The sequence below is a fragment of the Merops nubicus genome, unplaced genomic scaffold, assembly GCF_000691845.1.
Source record: "Merops nubicus isolate BGI_N331 unplaced genomic scaffold, ASM69184v1 scaffold23763, whole genome shotgun sequence".
NCBI lineage: Eukaryota > Metazoa > Chordata > Aves > Coraciiformes > Meropidae > Merops > Merops nubicus.
The window spans coordinates 1,097-2,499 of record NW_008598572.1 but is presented as its reverse complement, the minus strand read 5'-3'; the positions used below and the strand labels follow the sequence as shown (position 1 = coordinate 2,499).

General features: G+C 62.5%; 1 protein-coding gene across 1 annotated transcript in view; it reads right to left on the bottom strand.

Annotated features, from left to right (window-relative positions):
- Nucleotides 1-4: 4 nt before the first annotated feature.
- LOC103769864 (gap junction delta-2 protein-like) overlaps nt 5-1,403 on the bottom strand; it is a gene marked incomplete at its 3' end in the record, with an annotated part of 1,906 nt that continues 507 nt past the window's right edge. The window contains exon 2 of the mRNA XM_008937103.1: nt 5-695. Within this exon, the coding sequence (XP_008935351.1) occupies nt 5-695 (691 nt within the window). The remainder of the gene's footprint in view (nt 696-1,403) is intronic.

The following is a 1,403-nucleotide window of genomic DNA, read 5'->3' as shown; positions in this document are numbered from 1 at the left end:
TGACCTTGCGCCAGCCCAGGTGGTTGAGCTCGGCCAGGTTGAGGAGGACGCAGACGCCGCTGACGGCGAACATGAAGACCAGGAAGACGGTCTTCTCGGTGGGCCGGGACACGTAGCACTCCACCTCCTTCACACAGGGGTAGCGGTCGCACTCGAAAGAGCGGTCGCACTCGAAAATGGCCGGGACGTTGAAACCGTAGAGGAAATACTGCCCGGCCAAGAACCCGATCTCCAGAGCGTTCCTGAACACCACCTGGATGACGTAAAAACGGGAGATCCCCTCCTGGCGTTTGGCTTTAGAACTCCGAGGAGGCCGCGGGAGAGGCCCGGGAAGTTCTTTGGTATCCAAAGCGTCGTCTTTGGGCAGGAGTTCGGGGCCCGACGTCCCGGGGGTGTTCTTGGGGGTCTTCTTGGCGTCCAGGAGCGGGTAGAGGAAGGAGTAGCGGCGCTCCCGCTGCTTGGCCGACTGGTGGACGGAGTAGGTGATGAAGCAGAGGCTGGGCGTGCAGACCAGGATGATCTGGAAGACCCAGTAGCGGATGTGGGAGATGGGGAAGGCCTTGTCGTAGCAGGCCTGGTTGCAGCCCGGCTGCAGGGTGTTGCACATGAACATGGTCTGCTCGTCCTCGTAGACGGTCTCGCCCACGATGGCCACGATGAGGATGCGGAAGATGACCACCACCGTCAGCAGGATCCTGCACGGGAGGGAGGGAGAGGAGGGGCTGCCACCCGCCGGGCACGGGGGCCGGGTCACGGGTTGGACCTGGAGACTTGGGGGTTGGACCTGGAGACTTGGGGGTTGGACCTGGAGACTTGGAGACTCAGGTCCTACCTGGACACCTGGGTCCTACATGGACACCTGGGTTCTACATGGACTTGGGGGTTGGACCTGGAGACTTGGAGACTCAGGTCCTACCTGGACACCTGGGTCCTACCTGGAGACTTGGGGCTGACCTGGAGCTGAATGTGAGGGTTGGACCTGGAGACTTGGGGACATGGGTCCTACCTGGACCTGGAGACCTGGGTCCTACATGGACACCTGGGTCCTACATGGACACGGGGGTTGGACCTGGAGACTTGGGGACCTGGGTCCTACACGGACAGGGGGGACGGACCTGGAGACTTGGGGACCTGGGTCCTACCTGGACCTGGAGACCTGGGTCCTACACGGACAGGGGGGACGGACCTGGAGACTTGGGGACCTGGGTCCTACCTGGACCTGGAGACCTGGGTCCTACACGGACAGGGGGGACGGACCTGGAGACTTGGAGACTCAGGTCCTACCTGGACACCTGGGTCCTACACGGACAGGGGGGTGGGACCTGGAGACTTGGGGACCTGGGTCCTACATGGACACGTAGGTGGGACCTGGAGACTTGGAGACTCAGGTCCTACCTGGACAC